Here is a 25,827-nt window from a genome sequence, read left to right as displayed (position 1 = left end):
CGACAACAAACAAAAGATCGAGCTAGCTGAGCTCATTAAACCGGATCCGTGGAGCCGTTAACGGCCGCAGCGACACTGTGCGCCCCACAACGACCTCTCCAATCACTCTCCACTGACCCTGCGCGACAGACAGCCTTCTTCTACTGTCTCCATCTGTGGCGGTGTGTCAGCTAATGTCAACCTGAGCCGTCTCAGCCGTCGCTTTGCCTTCGCTGGCCAAGCTAAAAGCTAAAAGCGCGTTTAGCCAGGTTAGCTTCCTGAAGCTAACTAGCTCCGGCTGCCCATCCGCGAACAGTTAGCCTGTTAGCCTAGCCTAGCCTAGCCTAGCCTAGCCTAGCCTAGCCTAGCCTAGCTAAAGGAAAAAAGAAAACCTCTCCCCTTTTTTTAAAAAAACTTGACACAAGTGGCGCCGGCTTGTTGCTGACAAGCTAAAAAAAAAAAAGAAAAAGAAAAGAACCCGTGTGTCCGCCATGTCCGGACAGTCGTCGGGCTGCGGGTTCCTGATGTCGGTGGTGGTCCACGGAGACTCGGCGCTGAACGAGCAGGAGAAGGAGCTGAACCAGCGGCTGCGACGGCTCTACCCCGCCGTCAACGAGAGCGAGACCCCGCTGCCCCGCTCCTGGAGCCCGAAGGACAAGTTCAGCTACATCGGGCTCTCTCAGAACAACCTCCGTGTGCACTATAAAGGTAACGACACTTTTTTTTTATTTTTTTTTTTATTTTAACTCTTAGCTTAGCTTAGCTTAGCTTAGCAGGAGCAGAGCCAGCTGCCCGTCGTGGGCTAAAAACAAAGTAGGCTAGTAGCTTCAGCACCAACAACAAGGCAGAGGACATCTTGCAACCCGACCAGCTGGCGAGGTATAAATACCCCCCCCACACACACTCACACACCTTACTGCTAACCTGTCAACCAGTCTGTCAGTGTGTCTGTGCTGTGTCAGTGTGTCTGTGCTGTGTATCGTTTAAATGTCTATGTAAGAGATTAAAACCTGTAACTGGAGATAAAGTAGATGTGTCGATGTGAGGCACACATTGTAAACGTTATTAGGTTATTAAAAGGCAGATTAATGTCCTCCAGAGGAGCTGATAGGTTTCCAGTGGTTATCGATGACAGGGCAGGCATTGGTAGGTTCCTTATCTGCTGCTCAGGTTTTAATATCCAGGGACATTCAGGGTGCTTAGCAAGGGTTTTTTTTTTTTTTGCTGCAGGCCTAAAAGAGAAGGCTAAACAACTGAGCTTCCTGGGTGTGTTTGTGTGTCTATTCTGGGTCTGCCCGGCCTTTTACTCTCACTCTGTTTATCCCCCGTGTAGCAGGTATGAAGATGTAACTTTAATTATTTTAAAACAGTGTAAACTTTAACCTGAAACACCCTCCAGAGTCTCCACCTTTCATCCCCACTGTCCACTGCAGCCTCTGTCATTAACTGGGTGGTGTTTACATCTTGTGAAATATACAGTATCTATAATTATCAATCCATTAAATGTCCTTGTTATTTACCTGCTTCACAAGATCCCCCATTAGTTATTTTCACTGAAACTAAATGGGAGTTGTGTACAAATACTGCTAAAATGTAATAATACAATCATAACGATTCAAGCTTAAATGAATTTAATCTGCATTATTTTAATAATCAATTAATCATGTCTCATGTCAGTGGCAGTTAATTAAAGGTAAATATGTTCAGGTTTTCCCAGTCTTCTACTACTATAATAATAATAATAATAATAATAATAATAATAATAATAAACTGAATAATTTGACTTTTAAGAGTGTTAATTGGACAAAACAAGTCACTGGAATGTGTCAGTTTGCCATTTTATGAACCAGACAATTAATTAAAGATTGAGAACGTTATCAGTGTTTAAAATAAATGTAATTGAATCCCGAGAACCACATCAATGGTGCATTCTGGGTCATTTGTTTACAATAATCGCTGTACTACCTGAGAACAACTAAAGCCTCACACACTACAGTGGGTGGAAACTGTGTGGCAGAAAGGATGAATAAGCATTATTAAGTAAATATGAGATTACACAGCATTATACCAACAGTATTTATGAATGGATGCAAAGTCTAAATAAAACAATAAATCTGAGTTTTGAATAGGCTCAGTAAGTCGACACAAGATTAATCTGAAGCACTTTTAGGTTTTAAGTTAAACATTCGCTGTTCCAGCTTCTCAGAAATGAGGTTTTGCTGCTTTCTTTGTGAGTGGTAGGTGTTTAGGTTTTGGGCTGTTCACTGGACATAAGAGGTTTTAAGAGGTTACCTCAGACTCTGGGTTCATGGAGGGCATTAGTTAGACATTTTCTAGATCCAAAAATATTTAAATATTGACACAGAAACCTCAGTTTTCAATACAGTTCTGTTGGTGACATTCTTCCTCCTTCCTCCCCTGAATGGTGTTTTCATCTGGCAACCATTTTGTCCCAAGAACAGATGTAAAATGGAGGTGAAAAGTTTTATTTTATTCTGTCTGCATCAGTTGGTTTGTCCTCGGTGTGCCTAAGCAATGTCATCCAGAGATCACTAATTAAACCTGCTTCTTGGAACCGACTCCCGGTGAGACGATCAGGGCCTTAACGCTGATTGTTAAAGCAGCTATCATTTAAACCTCAACCCTCTGAGTGTGTTATCTGATTGTTGAACATTTCAACTGAGATTATTTCATGTAACTTAAACTCCAGGAACATAATGTAGTCTGCATCGTCGAAAAACAAACACTTGTTTGTATCTAACATAATCACAAACGTATCTGGTTTCTAGATGTAAACAAGCTGATAAAATGATGCAGTTGCTTATTGTTGAGTTCTCCTTTCCCAAACCATCTTTAACTTCCAAGTAAACAGCTTGTTTTCTGCAGAAAGAGCTGATATAGGTCACATTTAGATAGATAACCAGAACTTTATTAATAACTCCACTTATTATAATAACCACAAACTGCTGCTTAGTAACACCTGACATTGTAAACATTTGTTTAGCCGTTGACTTTACACACTGAACCCAGGAGGTGCAGGTTCGGAGCATTTAAGGTGATAATCTTAGAACTGCTGACACATCTTGTGCTCAGGAGTATTCAGAAGTCTGTGTGTGTATTATCCTCATATGTTTGGGATCACTTTTTTTATAAATCAAGCCCCTCCCCACATTATATTCCACCTCAACACCTTGTTTTATGTATAAATGAGACATGAATTATATAACTGTTACACACAAAGTACGGCTTATATAAATTTACCTGAGGAAATATTGGGACAGTGGCCTCATTCGTCTGCAGGCTGTTTTCCTCTTTTACACTGCAGTATGTGTTTTTAGTTTATTTGTGTAAGGTATAGGATCCCTGATCTCATCCAGTTCAGAGCTGCAACTAATGATTCTTTTCATTATCTGTCAATCATTTTCTCTGTTCATTCATTAGTTGGAAATAAACATGAGACCAAGGTGATGTCCTCAAATGTCTTGTTTTGTCCACAACCTGCAGATATTCAGTTAACTGTTATAGAGGACTAAAGAAACCAGATGAGATTGTGGACATTTGGACATTCTTATTAAATAAATGACTCAGGACAATGAATTATCAGAATAGTTGGGGCTTAATTTAATAGTTGACAACACAGGACGTTGAGTGGGAGCCCTCTGCTTCTTATTTGATCTGTGAGGGGTTGTGGGTTTAATCCCCTCCACAGCCCCTCATACTAAAAGTCTGCGCACAGTCCTGGGCTGTGCTTTGAATTCAAGTGAATCAAAATGGATGATAAAAGACAAATCAGAATTCATCAGCCTACGCTGCTGTCTGTCTTCAGTATCTCTGTCCCTTTTTATGACTGTAGATTGATCCACTTATTCAGCTGTAATGACGCTCTCTTGTGTCTGTGTTTTTTTTCCCTCTCTTGAAGGTCATGGAAAAACCCCCAAAGATGCAGCGTCTGTACGGGCCACCCACCCCATCCCAGCAGCCTGCGGGGTCTACTACTTCGAGGTGAAGATCATCAGCAAAGGCCGAGATGGGTAAGAACGCGGGACAAAGACCACAGCGTTTGATTTACAACGCTACACGCCCCAAAAACAACCCAGAACTCGTCCAAAATAAGAACGCAGTGACAGACACCACCACAAACCTCCAGTTGGTTATAAGTGATGATTGAGAGGCTTTTTTAACATGCAACTGTAAGGGAGTTAGCACTTAGCTCATTAGACTACACTAATGAACACTGAGCCGAATCTACAGACACGCTAACAACCCTGTGATGTTTTTAACACGGCAGAAAACAAAATGGGATGCATGAAAATGGAGGGACAACTTCTATACAGTTTTCTTCTTCTTTAGCCTCAAGCTGATCCTATTAATGGTTAACAATAACTAATAAGATGCTCGTGTGTGTGTGGCATGATATAGCATTTTTCACACATAAGAGTTTGGAGAGAGAGAAGGTTAACTTGGTAATAATAAAAACTTCAAACAATCCACTAGTCTAATCTGGATTTACACTGACTGTAACCCTGAAGCAGTGTGACTCACTGACACTGTAGCTGCTTGTTGTTTAAAGACAAAGTTACATAAGCCTTTTAACCAAATCCACTTAATATAAAACACATCTGTATATTGTGGTTTAATAGTTGTTATAAATTTGCTCCTGTTAATTAAGCTGAGAGGTAGAGCTAAAAACAGGTTCTCCTGATTTACTTATTTTTTTTGGTTTTAATTCAGAAGTCCTCCTGGAGGAAAGAAAAGATGGTGGCTCACAGGAGATTGCAGCTTCTCATCATACCTGAGATTCTTATAAACTGTCTTTGAGCAGGCTGCCACATTATGATGTTATCAATATCTAATCTGAATGCAGGCTGGCTATTGGCCACAGTTACATTGGGGTAACACTCCCATATGAATGCTGATGTAATGTTACTCTGCAGGGACCTCAAACTGTAAGTCATTGAGTCGTTGGTTGAGTTCATTCAATACATGTCCTGTATACCAAATTAGTTTTTTTGAGAAATTCACATCAGGAATCTGCATAACACAGAAAAATCTAATAAAGTGAAACCATCATTAAAATCTTCACAGGGCCAGAGGGCAATTCATAATCCTAAACTGAGACTTCAGTTCATCTAAAGGGCCTCATTTTACAGCGGAACAGCCACAAGTCACTTGAACACTCGACCCTCCTTCACCCAAGATGTCTTGACTACTTTGATTGTCTAAAAAGATTCTCCACATTTTATTGGATTCTGTCATGTGTCGTGTCTGCAAAAACTTCTTCCAGCCACACTAGCAGCTTGTTAGTGATGAGAAAGAATACACAGAAGAAGTACAGCTCATTAGTCTCATTGTCACTTATAAGACCTATGACTGAGTTCCTGTCACACTCACCTGTACGTGGAGCTTAAAGCTTTGCTATGCTTGAGATAGACACCATGGCTCAGGCCCTCCACAGATGAAAGCCAGCTACAGTTGGTGCATTGTCTGAGGAGACCGTACAGACAAAATATTGTGGGGAGCATCGAGATGTCCACAGTTTTTTACCTGGAAATACACAAAACATGGCAGCGAAGCAGAATTCTTCATTAGCTCATTAGAGATGAACTGCAGCTCGCCTGTAAAGTGGAAGAGCTGTAAGTCAGTTTCCAGCAGGCTTCAAAGAATATACAGGAAGTCACAGAAATGTTTACATCCTGTTAGATCATCTGTAGGCTGCCTGTAGTTTTTAGACCCTGTTCTGATATATCAATAAACTTTGATATATTTAACAGATTAAACCTTCATTGCACAACATGAGACATTAAACTGCTACAGTCTAGAGTTAAATATCCAAACCACACAGCAAAAAAACTCCCTGGTTCTTGCAGTCGGTGGAGAGCAAATACGGCGCCTGGCTCTACAATCTGTGTCCGCCTCCATCTCGTGAGGTTATCGTTGCCCACGTGTGCTCGATGTCTGAGCAATTTAGCATCAAGTCAGACACAAATCTAACCGGCATGAATTATGCGGCAATCGCCGGTGATTGATTTGAACGAGCCTACTGTCTTGTGCACCTTACGGTCTGGGGCCATGCTTAATGCTAACATATTAATATGTATTATGTATAATGATATACAAAACAATCCACAATAAAACAGACTATTCAAACACATTGGCTGCTTGTGCATTCTTCATGATGCACTTAACTTCGTCAGTGGATATAACTGTCTAATTTGAGATGTTCCTGCAGATTATTCCACGCCTGAGGTACATAGTAAGATACTTTTCTCTAGATCTGTCAAAACCTTTACAAAGCAACCACTCAGAGGAACGTAGCTGGTAACTACCAGAGCTGAGACAGACAGATATGTTAGAAGTTTACCCAGTATCGATTTCATATGCTAACTTTAGCATCTGAAATATTACATGATAAATCTTAGCACTTTAACTGTTAGCACCACTAGTGATGAGGATGTAAGAATAGCATCCAATGTGATGTTGAGATGTTTAGGGTGTTTACCAGCAGGGTGTGATTGGTGGCTGTTTTTATTTAAAATATTGTCCAAATAACCTCAACTGTCTGTTCCACAGGTACATGGGCATCGGCCTCTCCGCTCAGGGTGTAAACATGAACAGACTCCCCGGTAAGATGACACTTTCTATGTGTTTGTTTCGTGTCCCTGTTTTTGGGTGTGGTGAGAGGAGTTTGTCTGTCTGTGTGTCTGCTGTAGATCACACCGGAGATCTTTTTAACTACGTTTGTGGGGCTTTCATTTTGTCTGTGAACTTATTCTCAGGTAGAGTTTGGCCTCGGATGCACCATTATCTCTCCGTTACCTGACTGCATATGCATGTTTTCTTATTGTTGGAGAGGCTGATGTGCAGGTTTGTGTTAAGCATGGAGAGAATGGACACATTACTGTGAAGGTGGTATTGTTACACTAAAACAAAAATCCTTACTATGGATTCAAGACTCTTGATATGTATTGTACAGTTCTGATGCAGATCAATGATTCCTGATCCATTCACCTGAGGGAAAAGGTTATAGCCTACTACACTTTTAGGAATTGAGCAATGTTTGTAGGTATATTTTTGAGCTTTATAGGAGTGAAGCAGCTCGGCTCGTTAGTATGTATTGGGTACAGAAGTCCAGGTGACACATTGAGATGTGGAGTGTATGGAAGCTAGTTGATTTAATGCAACACAATATCAGTGGAGTGTGCTTTGAGGTGTACCCTGAGCACAGAGTCTGCAATGGCTATTGGCTGCCTGTTATTGATTGTAGTATAAGCTGATTGCGTGGACTGTTAAAGGCAACAAACAGGTTTGGATGAGGATGTCATATTTATCCTAATAAACATATGCTGTGGGTTTCAATTGGAGGCAGATAGTCTTTGCTTATATGGGCGAATCAGAGTTAAATCTATCTGTGTAAATATTGGTTAAATAACAAGAAACTGAAGTACTGAAATGGCAACAATAGGTTTGAGGCGCCACCTTTTCTCTTGTAACACATCGCTGCTGCACATGTCAATTGTACTAGATGCCATAAGCTATTAGCTGAGTCTACCCAGACTGGGAGCTAGAATAGGACAATGAGCACAAGAACTGGAGCCGGGCGAGCAGGCAACGGCGCTGGTTCACAGCCTTAGACACCAGTTGATTTACAGCAGCTCTGAACAGGAGAGTGACAGGAGAGGCCTGACTGCACGAGGAGTGAGTTTGTAACTATCCCAGTCTTTAGTCGGGGGCATCCCTAAAAACAATACGTCGAAGGAAAAGGTTTTTGACATTTTGAGAAATCTATTAATTGGCTTTCTTGCTGCGAGCTAGATGAAAGGTTAATGCTGCTTGTGTCTGTCGGGTAAATATGAAGCTACTGCCAGCAGCTGGCTACCTTAGCACAAAGACAGGAAACGGGGAAACGGCTACCCAGGCGCAGTCCTGACTCTGAAGTTACTGATAACAATATATTAGTTCTTACTTTTTTTAAACTCTTCAATATTAAAGTAGTTATTGGCCTCAAAAATCCAGCAAGATTATGATAGTTTAACATGGACACAGATGCATCCATATACTTTCAGAGACATATTGTTAGTACATTCATTAAATATGGTATATGGTAATAAAAATATATATTAGCAACAAAAGACAGACAATGTGCACGGTTGAAACTGATAGCTGATCACCATAGTGACGCAACATGAAACTGCCGTCATCTTCAACGCGACCCAAACACAGGAAGGGGTGGAGCCTATCGAAGGGACGATTCTCTGACCAATCAGTGGTCTGCAGTGTCTTTCACTTCCCCGTTTAGTAACTATCCACAACCTTTTATAATGGAAAACCCAGAGAGGAGGAGGTTGAGTCGGACCGTACCATGCAGTGGAAACGCAGCTACCATGACCGGGTACCACTAAGACGGTGGTGGTAGATGTGGAGCTCTGCGCTCTACAGGGGTTATCAGGCCAAACAGGAGCCTTCATTGGTCTGAGAACTAGACCCGCCCAGGAGCTCCAGTCTCTTCGTACAGAGATAACAGGAGGCCCAGAGCAAGCTGCAGAGTCCCCGCTGATGGATAGATGCTAATGAAAATTCGCTAATTGTGAGGGACTGATGCCAAACTGCTTCAGAGTTGAGAGCTCTCTTCCAGTGATGAATGTGGCGATGGCAGGATTACCTCTGCAGCTCGGCAGCAACTCACAGGATCCACTTGGTTTGTAACGTTAAACAGCCCCGCAGAGGCCGTTTCTTCCTCCCCTCTCTCAGATACTCCCAACACAAACACATGAAACTGCTTGTGTGTTTAGTTCTCCTGAAATGTTACATACCTAGTATGTTTGAGCTTTTACAACTCCCAAAGTATTAAGGAAAGTATCAAAGACAAAGGTAGGACTCTTTTCAGATACATAGCTTTGTTCAACTGTGCATTTTCCTATTATTATGCTCCCAACAAGTGATATTTACTCAGGTTAATATGTAGTAAAGATGGGAATTAGGGCCCAAAATGCAAATAATCTCCAAATTCAGAGAGCCTCTTCTGAGTCGTATCATTCCGCAGTCACAGTGAAAACAACAAGCTATCCCAGTGACTTAAAGTCTGAGTTCCTAGGTTTAACTCCTCATAGTGTCCATCAGCAGTCAGTCATGTGTTCCCTGAGCAAAGCATTGAACCCCTGCAGGTCATGCTCTCCAGCCCTCATGAGTGACAGCTCCTTGTTGCAGGTCTCCATCATTGAACCAGTATTTACTGGAGCTTTGGAATAATGACAAAGCAATTCTATTTTTGGCCTGGCTACGTTTCCAAGTTTGTTTGGTACTGTTTCAATGTTTCCCCCTCCCCCCAAAATATGGTTCAAACAGGAGTTCACTCACTTGTATTACAGTGAAATCATAAGCATGACGACACATTAGGTGTTTTTGTTGACCTCTTTCTATAGTCCGGCTCTTGTTGTTGACAGTCTTCCTGAGGAGACAGGGAAGGTTAGTTGAAACTCTTCTTCAGCCTTATTTTGTTGATTCACACATTCACACTGCATGTGAATTAGTTTGCAGAGGGCTCGGTTACAGCAGTAAAGTCCTCCTTTGGGAGTCTGGCTCTTTGGAATTCTTTGGTCAGTGTTATTCGTCACAAACGTCAGGAGTTTTGTAAACACTAGATGGAAAAAGTTAATAGATTTTGCTCTTGTGTCATCAATTCCAGTATGTTTCCACTCCATTCATGTTTGCAAGGGACCGCTTGTGTCCATGTTGCTCTCTAGCCTGTGTGTGTGTGTGTGTGTGTGTGTGTGTGGTGTGTGTGTGTGTGTGTGTGTGTGTGTGTGTGTGTGTGTGTGTGTGTGTGTGTGTGTGTGTGTGTGTGTGTGTGTGTGTGTGTGTGTGTGTGTGTGTGTGTGTGTGTGTGTGTGTGTGTGTGTGTGTGTCTGTGTCTAAGAAGAATGAACCATCTGTTGTGTTATTACACCTCTTCACTTGCCTGCACAGCGCTCTTATTCTTACACTTCCACATCCCTCAGGTTGGGACAAGCACTCATACGGTTACCACGGAGACGACGGCCACTCCTTCTGCTCCTCCGGCACCGGGCAACCCTACGGACCCACGTTTACGACGGGCGACGTGATCGGCTGCTGCGTTAACCTCATCAACAATACCTGCTTCTACACAAAGAATGGCCACAGCCTAGGTAAGGATCTCAGAGAGCAGAGCGTATTCTATTGTACGGGCCTGTGTGTTAACCCACCTGTGCAAAGGGGTTGTCAGTAAGCAGCAGTAGTGTATTTGTATTGTATAGCTGCAGCAATTAGTCAATTAATCGAATGGTTGTCAACTTATTAATAAAAAAAATGTTTGTTTATTTTGGTCATTTCAATTTGTCAACACAAATCAGATTATACAATATAAAATATATATGCACTTTTATACATTATACACAAAAGTCCCTGCAAAACAAATTCACATATACTCCTCCGTTTTATGTTTATCAATTATCTAAAATCTAACATGTATTACACATTATAATTTCCTTTTCAAAACTATTTCACAAATTATCGATTAAAAAAACATATATATTTTTTAAGAAACATTTCAATTCAATTTTATTTGTATAGCGCCAATTCATAACAGAAGTTATCTCAGGACACTTCTCAAATAGAGCAGGTCTAGATCGAACTCCTTATAACATTATTTACAGAGACCCAACAGTACCACCATGAGCAAGCACTTGGCGACAAGGGCAAGGAAAAACTGCCTGTTAAAAGACAGAAACCTAGGACAGATCCTCCGGCTCTAGGTGGGTGGTCGTCTGTCTCGATTTCACTGATTTGATGTCAGCTTCTCAAATGTGAATATTGTCTGGTTTCTTCAGTCAAGGACAGTAACATTAATCTTTGGGCTGTGGACACATTTTTCCGACATTATTTGGACCAAACAACTAATGGATTAATTGAGAAAACGATTGACCAATGAATCAATGAATGAAAATAATTGTTGCAGCCTTAATTAGTATTGAACACTTGAATGAACAAGTGTGTGACGGGTGCATTAGAGGGCAGCGTAACTTATTTAAATAACTTTTACTGTCCTACTGAAGTAGAACTTTATTAATTGTCTGCTACAGCAGATATAAATCACTTGTGTTCTTCTTTTGAGAAATTAAGATTTTCTATATGTTTTGATGGTGCCCTGTCTTTTGTGCTGATGCGTTGGAAAAATCCATTAGTACAGCCAATCAAATCTGGCATAAAGCAGTATCGTCAGCGTTATTGTATCGTAGGCAGAGCGGACACACTGAGCCAATCAGCAGCCGGCTACACAACACGAGAGCCACAGACTCTGAACAACAACCCACATTAGCTTTGGGCTAAAATCTCCTCCTTATCTAACATAAACAACCAACATGAACACACATCTCGTGCTGTACCGTAGCTTGTTGAGCAAACAAACAAACATTGACCAGGGGAAGAGTGCATAGCAAGCGTCTGTTTGCAGGCTAGTCGGCTAATTAGCTGCTTAGCTGCAGGACGTTAAACAGCATGTAAACTTACCTGCAAACATCACTGTGGTCTGTTTGAGATGCTGCTGTGCTCCTTTACTCCTCAGGACCACTGACACACTGTGTGCCAATGGCTTATAGCTTCCCTGCAAGTTTGTTTACTTTTTCTCTCGCTCCCCGCCGACACTCAGCCTGGAGGCTGCTGTCAATAAAACACTCACTCTTCCAAAACCAAAAGCAGCATTTCCCCAAAGACCTTCACAATATTTTGACATTACTTTTGAGTGCAAAAAGGGATGCCAATGTGATTTCAGTTGGACTTAAAATATATGTAGTGCTTTTCAGGGTGCCTCCAAAAGGCAACAAAGCGTAAATTCCAGACAAAGAAGCATCAAGGGACCCTCGCGCTCACAAGATACCAGGTTGTCTGGAGGAATAAAGTTGTCAGAGGAAATCTGAGGCTTTGTTTACATGCACTGTAGTAACCTGGCTACTGGTTAGCCCACATTTACATGAAGCTGGTCAGTCATCACATTTCCTCTCCCAACCATACTGACTTCAGCTGAAGTTCCAGTGAGAAAGTCCAGTTTATACTTACAAATGATCGACTGTTCAACGGCACAAACTGGCGTATTTATGTATTGTAGTTTAGTCTGAAATTAGATGGAATTACTTTGAATACAAGGCACAATCCTTTCTTTTGTTCCTCTACACTGTATAAACCAGATTCTCCAGTTAAATCGAGCCATGTGAACCAGGTTTGTGACCCAGATAATTGCGTAACATTTAAGAAATCAGGTTACTACAGAAAGATGATTGTAACCAGATTACCTCAGTACCTGTAAGCACACTCAGCCTCCTGGTGTGTGTGTGTGTGTAGAAATTAAAAGCATTCTTCTCCTTCATGCTGACACTTTCTCTCTTCCTCTGCAGGTATTGCCTTCACAGACCTACCAGTAAGTACCCACATTTTATCCACTCCTGTGCTCTAATCTGTGAAGTTTCCATGATTAATCACAACTGTAGCACACAAGGCTATTTATAGAAATGAAGTGTTTGATTTCCTGCAGAATATCCATTATAGTCAAAATGTTTACGCTCTGTAAAATTGATCGGAGGCTGAAAATCGTGTGAACTTCAGATGTTAAAGGTCAGGGAGTTGGCGCTTCTGTGGATGGAAAGAATGGGACACCTGAAATCAAGACATTGTAAAGTGTTTTAATAGGTTACATGACATTGCTGAAAGGTGGTACATTCAGCATGGTCTGCGCTTTAAGTCTTTATTAAAAAATTCACCCCCTGGGACACAAAGATAGAGGTTGGGGTAGTAGAACAATGTATCAATACGAATTAAATGATTACATTTATACTTCATGTTAGTTCATGTTCAGCAGGTCGCTCATCAGAGAGTCGCTGCTGCCAGTTTGATGACTTTCTTGATAGATTTAGCGACTTTTCAAACCCTCTTTATTTCTTAAAAGTTGCAAGCAACAAATTCAGCAAGTTATTCAGATCGACATGTATAAAAATGGACGACATGACAGCTCCCCAAAACGTCTTCATCGCCCTCTGGTGGCTGACAGATGGTCAGTAGTGTAGTGTTTGTCTGGAATACGAGATCGTATGTGACGACCAACCTCCGCCGGCTCTGTGTAACTCACAGCGACGGCCAAAACACCAAACTCAAGGCTTCTAAACAGTTCTCCACAAACCAATGGGTGACGCTATGATAGGTTCACACTTCACACTGTCTCTCTCTCAGGGTCTCTGGATCAGGGTTTACCTATAGTTTGTAAATATTGAAATAGTCTGATCTTGTCCCTCCCTTTGTACATTTTGTTTTTACTTTGTTACTTCAAATATACGATGACCCTGTAGTGAGTTTGGGATTACTTTGCTAAATAATCACAATGTTCGCTCCATGTCTGCTGGAAGTTTAATTAGGCTCCTGTGAGCTAACAATAATATGCTATATCATATCATATTATACGATAATATGTCAGGATTGTGTTTGCAGCTTGTTTCTGCTGCCCTCGAGTGGCCAAACAAAAGAAACCTTTAAACGCTCTGTGTGTCTGAACAGGACATCACTTGTTTTGCTTCGTGCTGTTGTGGCTCATCGCCAGGCGAGGGTCACTCTCCCGCCTGTGGACCCCTCCCACACCAATGGGCATTAATTCTAATGCGATTCATGAATGTATTAACTGCATCAACATGTGAGGGAGACGCTTGTTTTTAAGGGGTTTTTCCCTTTCTTGTGTGGAAGCAAATGAAATCTGAGGCCGGCTGTTTTTTTTTTTGTGGGAGAAGAAAATAAGAGACTTAGCCGCAACAATAATCCATTGAGCAGCAAAACAGCCTCGGCTGCGAGCCAGACATTCATGTTCCTCCAGAGTTGTGCAGTGAAGTGCGTCACCTCGGCGCAGCTGACCTTTGTGGTTATTGGACCATGACAAAGGCAACTCTGAGAGAGACACACACACACACACACACACACACACACACACACACACCTTTTGTACTACTGCTCTTCTGGGGACTTTAATCAACTATATTTATTCCCTGATAGTGAACCTACTCCCTAACTCCAGTTTAAACCAGTCTCTTTACACTGGAATATCAATCCAAGCACAATCCCTCTCTCACACAGTCATCGAGGTGAACGGCTGTTGACACTCCTCTGATCAAATCAAGGCTTTAATTAGACGGGTAGGATGGCGGAGCTATGTACCCATACGAGCGTCCTCACCTCATATTTCTGTTTATGCCCTCATCCTGTCATCACAGATGTCATCGGGGAAAAAGCCAAACTGCTGTTTTTCCAGGGACTACATATTGACTTGTGTTTAACCCTTAGGCACTGGCACGCAGCATGTCAACAACTGCCGCTGTAACGTAGCACGGGGGAACCTTTTAAACACGTCACATCCCTGCTGTTAGTTTCCTGTCCAGTGTTTGAGCTGTCTGTGTGTCTGTCAGAACACGTTTGTACCAGTAATGCCTCTAAGGTCAGTTAGGGTTTACAGTGATGTTTGGGTGTTGACTGACTGTCCTCGTCTTGTCCCACCGCCCAGATTTGAAAGTTTTCAGTTGGTGGTGCCAGGTCTTTGTTCTGTTGTGGTGTTATTACCGAGAGCCTGTCTGCTGTTCAGCCGAGCTTTGTTTTGATTTTGTCAGACGGTGCCTGTACTCTCTCGTAGGATAAAGCTGCTAATATTCTGTATATTTCAACAACAATGAGCAAGTGCTGTGTCTTCGTAGTCTGATATATCTTCTTCCTCTGTCCCATAGAGCTCCATTGTTGTCCGTAAACTAATCGCACACCAACATGAGTCACACTGTTGACATGTTCCTTCATTACCAACATATTTTGACTCAATCTCACTGACACTTAGCAGTAGATGGCCAGAAAGTAAGACAGAGAGTCAGAAATCTCTGCAGCATTATTGCCTCTTAAGAAGAAACCAGTACATCGATCAACTTGATGGATGTATTGTCGTCAATCTGTGCAATATAGATCTAATTTACTAGCCCTTAAGTGTCCCAGGAGTTTGAACCCTGTCTGCCTGCTGCAGTTTTATAGTAAAATCTTTTGTCAGCAAATAAAATCGTTTTAAGGAGTAATTGTACACAAAAGCTTGTTTCCTGAGATTTTCTGTTTTCCTGTTTTTCCTACTCATTGTTTCCTGTTTTGATTCACTTCCCAGATTACATTCCCAAACTCCCATTCCTCTATCATCCTAATTCTTTACTCTTTAATGTCCCTCTGCTGCAGCCTAATTTGTACCCGACCGTGGGCCTTCAGACTCCAGGGGAGGTGGTGGACGCGAACTTCGGCCAGCACCCCTTTGTGTTCGACATCGAGGACTACATGCGTGAGTGGAGGACAAAGATCCAGGCCCAGATCGACCGCTTCCCCATCGGAGAGCGCGAGGGCGAGTGGCAGTCTATGATCCAAAAGTAAGTTCACTGTGAAATAATATAATATTATAGCAGTAACTGATAACCCGCTGTCTTTAGTGGCTCCATCGTCCAACAACAAAAGTGAAAATGGAATAATTTCCGGTCGATATTGTTGCGTCAGTCAGGTAAAAAGTCTCGGCCCTTCTGATCAGCTCACACAGCCTATTACAAACCTCTCAAAGCACACGTCCACATGTATGAGGAGGTCATATGAGCTAACACAATTACTGCAGATATCGGATTAAAAAACACGATATTTGGCCCAAAGTTACCTACAGTACTGACTCGCCTGCTGAGTGTTGCAGCAGTACATTAGCTTGATGTGATGATGTTTCTATAGTGAAATATTGCGAGCACACCGATGCTTAGGTTATCAATAAGAGGGTGCAGGTCATTATTAACGTTGAATAAACGCTGCTGATTTTGCTTTGTTGTTGTGGAAGCTGATTCATGACTATGAATTAAAATATATAACAATAATAGCTCGTGTGGGAAACTATGCAAAGGAATCTCCACTGTGGCTGTATGTTGTGGATGAAATATACCGTAACTGTGGAACTATAACCAGACTGTCACACACACTGTACTGATACAACAGTTATTACAAACTGTGGTTGTTTAAGCAGCACATTAATGTTAATCCACAGCTCTCGATAACGTTACATTAACGTTGGCTTATTTTTCTTTAAATAGACGTCAGAGTGCATGTTGTGCATGTTGTGATCCCAGCTGCTGTAATGTTGGCTAACAACACTGGCAGAGATATAACTTCACTGAAATGCTACATGTTTCTTATAAGTGCAGCACGTCAAACAGCTAAATAAAGCTGTATAGAAGAGATAACTGGGCACAGTGGAGGATAAGATGTGTGTTTCCACAGAATGCAGTGTGTGGAGGAAGACTGTATTCACTACCTTTTTGCTACAATTTTTGTTGTCAGTGGTTATTTCTGATTTAGTTTTAGTCTTGTTTTTGTTGTGGAGAAAAATGGTTGTCAACAAATATTTTTGTCATAGCTTTTGTTGACGACATTAACAGTGAATACAGGGTAATGTGACATACGTTGAATGTGCATTGAATGTATCAGTCTGAGGTAACAGAAGGTTTTGGATTTGCTGTTTATCGTTCATTATGTAGTTTTGGCTTTGTTGGTTGTGTGTATTGCTTGAAGTTGAGCGTTTAGAGTATTAGATACTGTAGGTGACGGGAAATTACTGCTGACATGACGAGGATCAAGGCCCAGATGGACCACTTCCCCATCGGAGCGCCGGAGCCGTGATCCAGAAGTAAAAGCTGTGGGATTCGGTTTCTCTTCATGCCATGCCCTGATGGGATTAGCTCTCTGTTGCTATGATTACTTGTCCTGAATGGATTTAATCTCCATTTGATGGGGATCGGGGTGGAGGGTGGGGTGGAGTGAAAGGAAAGACGCCTCACGGCCCGGGATTGGAAACAGGAAGTTTTTAAGCTCACGTCAGACTGGTGGATGGGAAGATTTAATGTCTTCGTAGAGCAACAGCAACACGATGACGAGTCGGCCGGAGCGGAGGCTGATTGTTAGAGTGGTCGTGAACAGGATTCAGGCTTGAAAAACACTAATGCATTGTGGGAACATGTCATCTTGGTACTGATAGAGGTAACTTCCCATTTTTATCTGCCTATCCAAGAGTCAAACACACATTAAACAGTTATCTTACACAGTTATCTCGAGCTTTGGTCTAATGTTTGTGGTTTTGGTCATCATTTGTATTTGTGATAATTACATTGTACTAGATTTGGGAACACTTAAGAGCAGTCAGACGTTCAAAGAGATTGGAAACAAAGGCTACAGTACAATTATTAACCAAACTGTGAAACACAAACCAGTTTCCTGCTTCAACTCTGACCTTCTCTATGCACCTGAGTTGTGTACACAGTTTTCCTGTACAGTGAGGGAGAATTAGTTTGCACACGTTGAGCTTTACCTCCAGATACAATACTGAATGAACTGTTTCCTTGTTTACATCCTGTGTAAACATCTGACAGCTTTTAAAGTTTTCCAGATCTCAAACCCAAGTAGTTTCATAATTCCTGCTTGATCTTGGGAATAACAAAACAATCATCAGCCCATAGCTCATTCAGTAGTGATGAACCGAAATGAACAAATGAACTGAGTGCAGATCTAGTTGGTTTAATCAAGATCACACTCAAAACCACATACTCACAACAAACTGTGTCCTACCCAGGCATCAGAACGGGGAATGGGGCTGTAAATAAGGACAGATATAATTTAGTCTCTACAGGAAAACCTTGGCTCAATATTGTTTGGGTTTGTTCCAGTTTGACCCAAATCAACAAATCATATTTATTGGATGTTCACTTCAGTTTTCTTGTGTCTGGATGGAAGTAAACAACATTATAAATGTACTTTAAGGATCGTGTTTTAGCTCGAGTCTCTACTAGATATTTAAAGATTCCCTTCAGACATGTATTAAGACATAAACAAATGAGACACACGTTATTGTTCCAAGGCAACTGATGTGTTTTCTTTCCACATTAGAGTCCTTAACTCCTTCTACCTCAGTAAAAATGTCAGAATCTATAAATATGCTAAATTTTCTTCATATGTAAAGTTTCCCTGCTCACCACACAAGATGTTTCCTCCTTCCCTTTAAAGTCCATTCTCAGTGTGTGTGCATTGGTGGATCACACTTGTATAAGTTATATAGATAACTCCAGTTAATAAGTTCAAAGATAAAACTCCAGCAACTAAATGAACAATGTTGATCCAATGAACAGAAGCTCTTATATATTAACTCTAACTGTCCGTAAGCTTTCTCCTGCTGCTGTGTCTGATCACTGCTGTATGTTTTGGTATTCCTTGTCTCCTCAGGATGGTGGCTTCCTACCTGGTTCATCACAGTTATTGTGCCACGGCTGAAGCCTTTGCCAAATCCACAGACCAGGCCGTGCACGAGGAGCTGGCCTCCATAAAAAACCGACAGAGTGAGTCCTCCTGTGTTGACAGGTTTCTAAATAATGTACCAGTTTCCTTTTTAAAATCTGATATTCAGAGTCATATGTAAGCACGTCTGCTGTTCACAGAAGTAAAAGAAGGCATGAACACCACAAGTAAAAGGCTGGAAGGACGTTTACTGTTGAAATGGTGTTTACTACTAATTAATGTTGCGTGGTTGGAGCAGCAGAGGGACGATGGTGATTTTTATCAGCACAATTAAAGATGAAAAGTTACACAGGATAGTCCCGACCTCACAGCAGATCTGTCTGTGTCTGTGTCTGTGTGTGTCTGTCTGTCTGTGTGTGTGTGTGGCATGCATTTGGGACACAGCTGCAGACTGACACACACACACATTCTACGCTGGGTTTTGAGTTTATATTAAGAAGTAAGATTTGTGTATCGTACATTCTGTACGCAATTAGTTTGTGAAATTGGGACACCGCTTCCTCCTTTCTTCCTGTACCATCTTTGGTGCTGAGGTCGATCACCTGTCAATCACACTCACACAGCTTTGAGAAAGTGTGGGTGTAAATTATCACCAAAATAGAAACCTATGATAAAATATTGAAGCCCACATAGTTCCTGCTATATTACTGCTGTATTTGCTTATGTGGTTTAGTTAATAGATCCCACCATAGAAGAAGAATGTTTTCAGTTCTTCAACTAACATTCAAATAGGTTGAATCTTTTTTTTATATTTTAGATAAAGGAGATAAAACTTTAAATTCATAATCTCAATCTGGTTTTGGTGCCGGGACGAACATGGCATCAGTATCACCTGTTGTAAACGCGCTTGCTGTTGGTTTGCAGAGATCCAGAAGCTGGTGTTGTCAGGTAGAATGGGCGAGGCCATCGAGACCACCCAGCAGCTCTACCCCAACCTCCTGGAGAGGAACCCAGACCTTCTCTTCATGCTCAAGTAAGACCAAACCTTCTTATGTGGTTCAATCTGTTTTTATTCCTGTCCTCCTCTGTTCTCTTCTAGTCTTTGCTTCCTCTCCGTGTACTCTTCCATTCAGTCTTTGCTTCATTGTGTCTGTATTTATTTCCTGTTTCCTTCCCCCGCCCTCCCCTGCCTTCCTCAGGGTGAGACAGTTCATAGAGATGGTGAACGGGACGGACAGCGAGGTGAGGTGTCTCGGAGGTCGCAGCCCAAAGTCTCAGGACAGTTACCCCGGCTCCCCCCGGCCCTTCAGCAGCCCCAGCCACAAAGCCAGCAGCTCCCAGCCCTACCTCCCAGGTACGGTCCAGCTGTGCTCTGCGTATTCACATCTGGTGATTTAGAACGAGCCTCGAGTGCATCCTGAGTGTAAATACTGCCCCACTATACGTCCAGTAGTGGTAACCGTTTTATATCCTGCTGTCGGTCCTGCATCACATACAGCTTCGACATATTAACAAACACACTGACATCTTCCTTTTTATTGCCTGAAACACTGAACAGCATCTGGATCGACAGCTGTGCACGCATTCACTCATTAGCACCATTTAATAATCACATTGAATCAGAAACTTCATCCGGTCCTCCTGTTCAGTTTAAGCTGACTCAAAGATTAGGTCATCTGTTAATGGTTAAATAAATGTCCCATCTTTCACCTGTTGTTTTTTAGGGTTCGACAGCAACTGCTGTAATGGTGTGACGTCTAATAAGAGCCACAGCTCCTCCCCTCACAGTCACAAGCCCTGCCCCCCGGGCTCTGGCTCCACCCTCCCAGCGTCTGACATTAGCCTCAACGGGAGCCGCAGCCAACAGCCCCTAACCAGGTACCGAGAGAAACCGCAAGAACGCCAACAGCATTTCATTTCTCAGCTCTTAATGTCTTAGTTTAAAGAAGGTAACGTTACCTGTATGAAGGTTTTCAGTCTTCTTTCAGGCAAATTTGTATTGATCATGTTGTAGCAACTACAAAACAAAACCAGCATGGAACCAATGCTGATTTTCCTTCATATTCTTTTTGCCAGTGTGGATGTAAAATAGGTCATTGCATGAATAATGGTCTTTAAATAAACCTGTTTAAAACCTGCAGAAACCCTGAACTTGATTCCACTTCAACTCAACAAGCTTGAATCCACGTAGCTGAATAAAAACACTGTAAATTCAGGAAGCGTTCATTGTTCTCATGTTGATTTACTGCTGCTCCTCGTTGCCTTTAACAAAGCGTCAGATTAAAGAGCGACTGAACTGCAGCTGAACCTCCAGTTTAATCTGGTCAGTACACTGTGACATCATTGTTGGGTGTGGTTACAGGTGACAGAACACACTGTTGACCTTCAGCAGACGCCGGTTTTAACTCCTCCTACACATCACTCCGACTTCTGGAGTAGATAATTAGGTGTCCAGCAGAGCTCAACTGGATGCTAGCTGTGCATCATTTATCTGTAATTATTATCCAGTTCATTAGATTCAGGACATTAGCATTATCCTGACACAGTATCAGATGAATCAGCGGTACATCAAGTAAATCAGCATAGAAACCAACCTTGTTTATTGCACACTGTTGACAGTTTGTCATTTTAGAAATGTTATCAGCTGTTCTCAGGATTTGTAAAAAAGAGGGAAGTGTTTCAGATGAGATCATATTCCAGCCGACACTCACTGAGGAGGAATTCCTGTCCCACATACCGACTGTTTCTCCTTTTTCTTCCCGTCTTCCCTCAGTAGCGATGTGGATATGGAAGTTGACCACTTCACCAACGGAGTGACAGAATCGTCCTCCAACGGTTTCCTCAACGGCAGCTCCAAACACACCACCGAGCCCGACGACTGTGACGCAGACATGGGTGAGTAGACTGTGTGTGGAGGTATTAGTGACTGTGGACCCCTGGTTGATAAGGCAGAAAAAGACTATTATTACTATTCTTTCTCTATAAAATGTCCTTTTTTGAGAACTTGCTGGCTAGTTGCTGTCCAGCTAAATGCCCGAGCTGTAAATGTACCATCGCATTCCACCTATATTAAAAAGATTATTCCCATTTTGCATGCCAAACTGGCCGTGGCTCCTCAGAGGTGGAGTCGGCTCAGTCCAAGCGGCAGCTGTGCGGCGGGAGCCAGGCGGCCATCGAGAGAATGATCCATTTCGGCAGGGAGCTCCAGAGCATGAGCGAACACCTCCGCCGCGAGTGTGGCAAGAACTCGGCCAACAAGAAGATGCTCAAGGTAACGCCGGAATCTCTGAGCTCGCCCGATCCATGCTGCGTAAACTTAATGCATCTTTAGAGCCACCGTCGCTCTGTCTTAACCTGTGGTGTGCTCAGTATCTGTCGCTGTGTGTCTCCTGCTGCAGGACGCATTCAGCCTGCTGGCCTACTCGGACCCCTGGAACAGCCCAGTCGGCTACCAGCTGGACGCCATTCAGAGAGAGCCCGTCTGCTCCACTCTCAACAGTGCAATATTAGGTAGGTTAACTGTCCACGCTGTCTGGATTCAATGTGTTCAACTTCAACCACCTGACATTCCTCCTCCTCTCTCCTTTTTCTCTCCAGAGACTCACAACCTGCCCAAGCAGCCCCCCCTGGCCCAGGCCGTGGGTCAGGCCGCCCAGTGCCTCGCCATCATGGCACGAACTGGCAGCGGCTCCTGCGCCTTCGCCTCTGTGGACGATTACCTGCACTAGCCCTGTGCGCGCACACACACACAAACACACACACACGCTCTCTGAGGACCTGTCCAGAAACCGCTCCTTCCACCTTCCTCCATCAGTGTAGTCATATTAGCTGGGGAGACGCTCCTCTGCACGATAACAAGTAGTAGAAAGTTAACCACCACACTCGCTTCTTGTTCTGCTTTTACCGATCGGCACGACCTCCACCGAGGGTCAGCAGCCGTTTCTGGGCAGATCTTTAGATTGCAAACACACACACACAAAGCATACATATAAAACACACACACACACACACACGCCCACCTCCTCCCTCTCCATCGTAAATATGAAATTAAGGCCTCCACCTTGGTTGGCCTCGCAAAGCCCCGCCTCCAGCCCGCCGCGGCTGCGTCTGCATCATTCTGACTGACAGCGGGGACGCCAGCCAAGAGTAGCCCACTTGAAAAATACTCGGAGAGCCGTGTGGACTCGCTGCAGACACCCAGCCCCCGAACATACCCGGGGGCCTCAAACCGGGGCGGACAGACTGACGAAAACCCCCCCGGAGGAATATAAATGGAGGAAAAAAACAACGACAACAAAAAAGAAAAAGAAAAAAGACGAGTGAGCGCCATGGCCGACCACCCTTTAACGTGGTCCCTGTAAACCAGGCAAACAAACGCACACACCAACACACGCAAACACAGAGGCAGGCTGACGCTGAAAAACAGGATCCTAAAGTCCAACAACTCCCAACAAGTGCAACAACTCCGGTCCACACGAAGCTCCATTAGGAACGGACTACAACCTCTCCCCCCCCCCCCACCCCCCCCGCACCGACTCCCCTCCCCCTCCACTCACTTCAGGACATCGGCGGAGGTTTGTGTGACGCATGTGGACTCGGGGACTTCGAGGAAGCCAGAGAGGATCGACGGTCTCGACTCAACGTTCCCTGTTTTTAATCTTTACGTTTTTTTTGTTTTTCATGGGCGAAGTGGGGGGGGACTGGGGAGGGGTGGTTACCTGGCTCTTGTTTTGTTTTTAGTTTTTCCAGGTTTACAAGGCATGGTGCAGATGACGATGATTATTATTATTATTATTATTATTATTCTAATTATCATTATATTAATTATTGTTACTTGCATTCACAGTATATTTGTTGAGCGCCAGCAAGAGCAAGTTCCACCAACTCATTATAATAAAGGTCCCGATTCCACCGATTACCAGTGACGAGCGTGTGTACATGTTAACGTTTATATATGAATTTAACAAAATGGAATTATATCAATAGAGTGAGATATTTAGTTATCAAATGAAAAAAAAAAAAAACCCAATCCTTTAACGCTTTGTACTGACACCAGTGACTCCTGACGCGTGCTGGTTGTTTCTAGTCTGTACAAGTTTTTCTGTTTCCTGTTTTGTTGACTCCAGGGTTCCTACGCCGGTCGTCTGTGCGACCATTTCCGGGTCTGTAAGATTTTAGGAAACCATAACCGCTCTTAAGTTCTGAAACTGAGTTTTGGAAGGTGAACTTCACACATCGTGGTACTTACTGCAGCCTAGCTACATTCGGCAATTAATGGGAAAGAAAATTCAAACACTTCTGGACAAAGTCTGGAATTCTTTGAACTGGAAACAATGTGTAGGAACCCTGCGATGATCTCTGACCCAATTTTACTTGTTACCCCCCCCCCCAAAAAAAAAAAACCCCAGCTGCACAGCAGGTTTGATGCAAACAATGTTAATCTTTATTTTCGTATCGATGTCTATGCTAACCCTAACCCACAAAGAACTCAGGAGCCAAAATGTCCCTTTGTTCCTCCTCCTCCTCCTCCTCCTCGGTTTAGAATAGGAAGGTCCAACCGAGCAGCCGGCCGACCCCGGGCCCCGAATACAGGTGGACTTTTTTTTTTTTGTTGTTGTTGGTTTTGCAGCACAGCGACGGGCTTTTCAGAATTGAACTCGGACCAGAAAAACAAGCAACAGCGAAACTGAGGTGCTAAACGAGCTCTGCATTTGATTTAAAGTCAAACTGAAATTTCAATTCTTCACATTTTTACTCTTCACGTTGTTTTGTTTTGGGGTTTTTGGTTTTTTTTTTCAGAAAAGGATAAAAATATTTTTGTCAAAACACTATAAAACCTTTAAAGTGGAAGCGTACTCAGTGCTGCGTTCCTCTCGTATTAAGATGAAGAAGAGCTTCTTGCTAGCATTAGCTGTCTCTCCTTCATGGCTCCAGAACTGGCGATGAACCACGGCACTTATTTTACTGCGAGAGAGTAACTAATGTACGGAGTAATGTCGGGAATGTCCAAATCATACATGGGACTTAGCCAGTTGTTCCCAAAAATAAGACTTCATTGCCACCATTTGTTGTTTTTATCATAAAAATATGTGATGTTTATTAGCATTGTCAAAACACTCAGCTGTTACTTTGTCCAGTGGTTTCCTGACATCAGCCCCCAGCTGTTAAACTGCCCTGTTATCTGTTATCAAGCAATTATAAAAATTACAAGTACCGACATCGGTAGTCGGTACAGATCCCCCTTTGGAGGAGTAGAGGGACGCCATGGTTGCAGCATTAATTTCCTCTTTTCCGTTGCACTGGAATGTAATGAGTTATTTAAACTTTAAAAAGAATAGTTAAAACTGATCACTTCAAAAATGTTCAGCAACAAAAACTACATTTTATAAGTTAAACATTCTTGGTTTAATACTTTTTACTCTGTTTTTTCACAGTACAAATAAAAATGACAAAATTAAGTCAATGTCACTTAAAATTATTAAAGCTACTTAATCAAGAATCTTTTTATAACTTCCAAAATCGAGTTAGTTTTACTTTAAACTTCCCATGTAGTCCGTTTCTTCATCTGTTACAGTGTAATTACAATCCTGACCGAAAGCTGATTTTCTTTTGTAACAAAGAATTTTAATTTCAGTTTGCTCTAAGGTTTAGTAGCGGAAGTGACGTTTTTGTTTTTGCTCGTTTTCAGTTTGGCCGATAATCACTGTCGACCCTGAACTACCCTCAGTCGCCTCCGCGTTGCTCCCTGGTAGCATTTTGCTGTCTAGTTATAATTTCTAAAGCTGCTGTTGAATTAGCATTCAGGTATGAAAAGCCCTCAAGTCCGCGTGTCTCCAACTTCCCATCATCCCTCAGAGGCGAGCTTCCTCTACCCATTAGGTTGGGGTTTTTTTTTGTTTTAGTGCTTTAAGCATCGTCGGGGACAATAAAACCAGAAAAACCATAAAAAACATTCAGTATTGTCGACTGCACTGTGGCTACCACGTTTAATAAAGAACCAAATACTTTAGGAAGACGACATCGCAGCTGTGTGTTTGAAGCCTGTGTGTTCGTGCTCGCCACCTGCAGAGAAACAGGAACGCCGAGGCTTTCGCAAAGACACCACATCCATCTTTTCCTCTAGTTCCCCCCCCCCAGAGGTCTGGAGGTGACTTCTCCTCTCACGGTGCAACCGAGCTTTTCTGTACCTTCGGTTTGTTTCTTCTTCTTTTTTTTGTTTTGTTTTTGTTTTCGGATCGCAAGCAGTCACGGCATCGTTTAGAAAACTTCTTAGACAAAGTGTCTGTTGTCTCTTTCTGAGTAAGGTCTGAAACCTATGCATGCCATAGTAAAGTGGTGGTAAGATCAAGTTAGATGTCTCTTATTTTATTCTTTTTGTTTTCTCCTTCTTCTTTTTAGCCAGTTCACGGTGTTTAAGGAAGATGTCAACCAGTAAGTTGTCCACTGCTGACTGTGTGTCCATTTGGAGAAAAAAAAAAAAGTGCAATTTGTGTGAGGGTGAAAAAGATTTATATTAAAAATGACAAATGA

At 42.6% G+C, this 25,827-nt stretch overlaps 1 protein-coding gene across 2 annotated transcripts; it reads left to right on the top strand.

Annotated features, from left to right (window-relative positions):
- Positions 1 to 37: 37 nt before the first annotated feature.
- Positions 38 to 25,827, top strand: ranbp9 (RAN binding protein 9). Of its 2 annotated transcripts, none has more exons than XM_051403236.1 (14): positions 38 to 687; positions 3,899 to 4,010; positions 6,550 to 6,602; positions 9,975 to 10,142; positions 12,384 to 12,406; positions 15,226 to 15,410; positions 18,286 to 18,398; positions 19,222 to 19,330; positions 19,497 to 19,651; positions 20,022 to 20,175; positions 21,074 to 21,192; positions 21,417 to 21,568; positions 21,696 to 21,807; positions 21,895 to 25,827. In XM_051403236.1, exons 1-14 carry the CDS (start codon positions 471 to 473, stop codon positions 22,023 to 22,025), a joined length of 1,803 nt encoding a protein of 600 aa, XP_051259196.1. In that variant the 5' UTR covers positions 38 to 470; the 3' UTR covers positions 22,026 to 25,827. The 2 variants fall into 2 exon arrangements, with proteins under 2 accessions (XP_051259196.1, XP_051259186.1); XM_051403226.1 differs by having other exon boundaries at positions 39 to 687; positions 21,071 to 21,192.

The sequence above is a fragment of the Dicentrarchus labrax genome, unplaced genomic scaffold (genome assembly GCF_905237075.1).
Source record: "Dicentrarchus labrax unplaced genomic scaffold, dlabrax2021, whole genome shotgun sequence".
NCBI lineage: Eukaryota > Metazoa > Chordata > Actinopteri > Moronidae > Dicentrarchus > Dicentrarchus labrax.
The sequence above is the reverse complement of the archived record's forward strand: the minus strand, read 5'-3'. Positions and strand labels throughout refer to the sequence as shown.